A 1,618-nucleotide genomic window follows, 5' to 3' on the forward strand; every position below is an offset into this window, starting at 1 on the left:
CAGGGACATGGAGTCAACATCTGGTTGACGCTGATTAGAAATATTCATTGGAATCTTGAGTGGTATTAATGTACATGAATATATTAATGTATAATTATTTGAGCACCCACAGATTTTAGTTACATGAGTCTCATTTAATCCCACATTTAATCAATTTTTTAAATATTACTTTTTAAAAATTTTCTTGATTACTATTTTCTTTCTCATATTTTAGGCATCACTAGATTAGACCAATGAATGAAGCAAACTACTCTGAAGTGTCTGGATTTGTGCTCCGAGGACTCTCTACTTCCAAACCAGTGCAACATTTCCTTCTTATCTTCTCAATGGTGTTTTATACAGTTATTGTTCTAGGAAACTTCCTTGTTGTGTTTACTGTGACTTTTGATTCCCATTTACATTCCCCCATGTACTTCCTACTGGCCAATCTCTCCTTTATTGATTTTGGTCTTTCCTCTGCAACAGTTCCTAAGATGATTTCTGATTTGTCCTCTGGGCATAAAACCATCTCCTTCCAGGGATGTGTCATCCAGATATTTGTCCTTCATGTCCTGGGTGGATCTGAGATGGTGTTGCTCATCGCCATGGCTTTGGACAGATATGTGGCCATATGTAAGCCCCTCCACTATCTGACTGTCATGAACCCACGGATGTGCACTCTCCTTGTGTCAGGTGCTTGGACTATTGGCCTCATCCACTCCGTGGTTCAACTAGTCTGTGTTGCCCACTTGCCTTTTTGTGGTCCTAATGAGATAGACAGCTTTTACTGTGACCTTCCTTGGTTTATCAAGCTTGCTTGTACAGATACCTATGCACTGGAATTCATGGTGACTGCCAACAGTGGGTTCATTTCCATGGGCACCTTCTTCTTATTGATTTTCTCCTATGTCTTCATCCTGGTCACAGTATGGAAACACTCTTCAAGGGGACTGTCTAAGGCCTTCTCCACTCTGTCAGCTCACATCACTGTGGTGGTTTTGTTCTTTGGACCATGCATTTTTATTTACATGTGGCCATTTCCCACAGTGCCTGTGGATAAGTTTCTTGCCGTTTTGGACTTTTTGATTACACCCATTCTGAACCCTGCCATTTATACATTGAGGAACAAGGATATGAATATAGCAATAAGGAGACTATTAAATTCCTGAGTTTGAGAAGAACTTCTTGGTAGCTGAGGATAGCACACATATTGCCTTTGAAAAGTACTACTATAAATGTAACTTTTCAATACTTTATTTGTAATAATTTATTTTTTACTTCAGCATCTGAAATAATCTTCATAAACTAGATCTTGCCCTTCAGCCATCTCCGAAGGATCCCGCGACTGCGGTGAGCTCCCTGGGGGCAGGACGGGTGCAGGGGGACTCCTGGGGGTCAGGCGATAGGGAGCGGACAGGGCGCCTGAGGCCATGAGTGGTTTGGCGGAAGGCGGCACTTCCGGCACGCCCCTGGTTGCAGGGCGAAGGTGCAGGGAGTCTGGGGGAGGGGGGTTTCCGCTGGGGTTGGGGGCGAGGTCGGCGTTAGGGGTGCGGCCATAGCGAAAGGTCGTGGTCGGTTAGAGGTTGTGGCTGGTTTTGGATAGGCAGCTTGATGGTTCTGCAGAGAGGCTCCCATGCCT

The 1,618-nt window shown here is 44.4% G+C and overlaps 1 protein-coding gene across 1 annotated transcript; it reads left to right on the top strand.

Annotated features, from left to right (window-relative positions):
* The first annotated feature begins 233 nt into the window (after window positions 1–233).
* Window positions 234–1,148, top strand: LOC132533460 (olfactory receptor 4F15-like). Its single transcript, XM_060175188.1, has one exon. The coding sequence runs from the start codon at window positions 234–236 to the stop codon at window positions 1,146–1,148; it is 915 nt and encodes a 304-aa protein (XP_060031171.1).
* Window positions 1,149–1,618: the final 470 nt, after the last annotated feature.

The sequence above is a fragment of the Erinaceus europaeus genome, chromosome 16, assembly GCF_950295315.1.
Source record: "Erinaceus europaeus chromosome 16, mEriEur2.1, whole genome shotgun sequence".
NCBI lineage: Eukaryota > Metazoa > Chordata > Mammalia > Eulipotyphla > Erinaceidae > Erinaceus > Erinaceus europaeus.

Bases quoted from the DNA above. Each gene is read 5' to 3' on its own strand.
- LOC132533460 (XM_060175188.1), top strand. From the start codon at position 234: ATGAATGAAGCAAACTACTCTGAAGTGTCTGGATTTGTGCTCCGAGGA.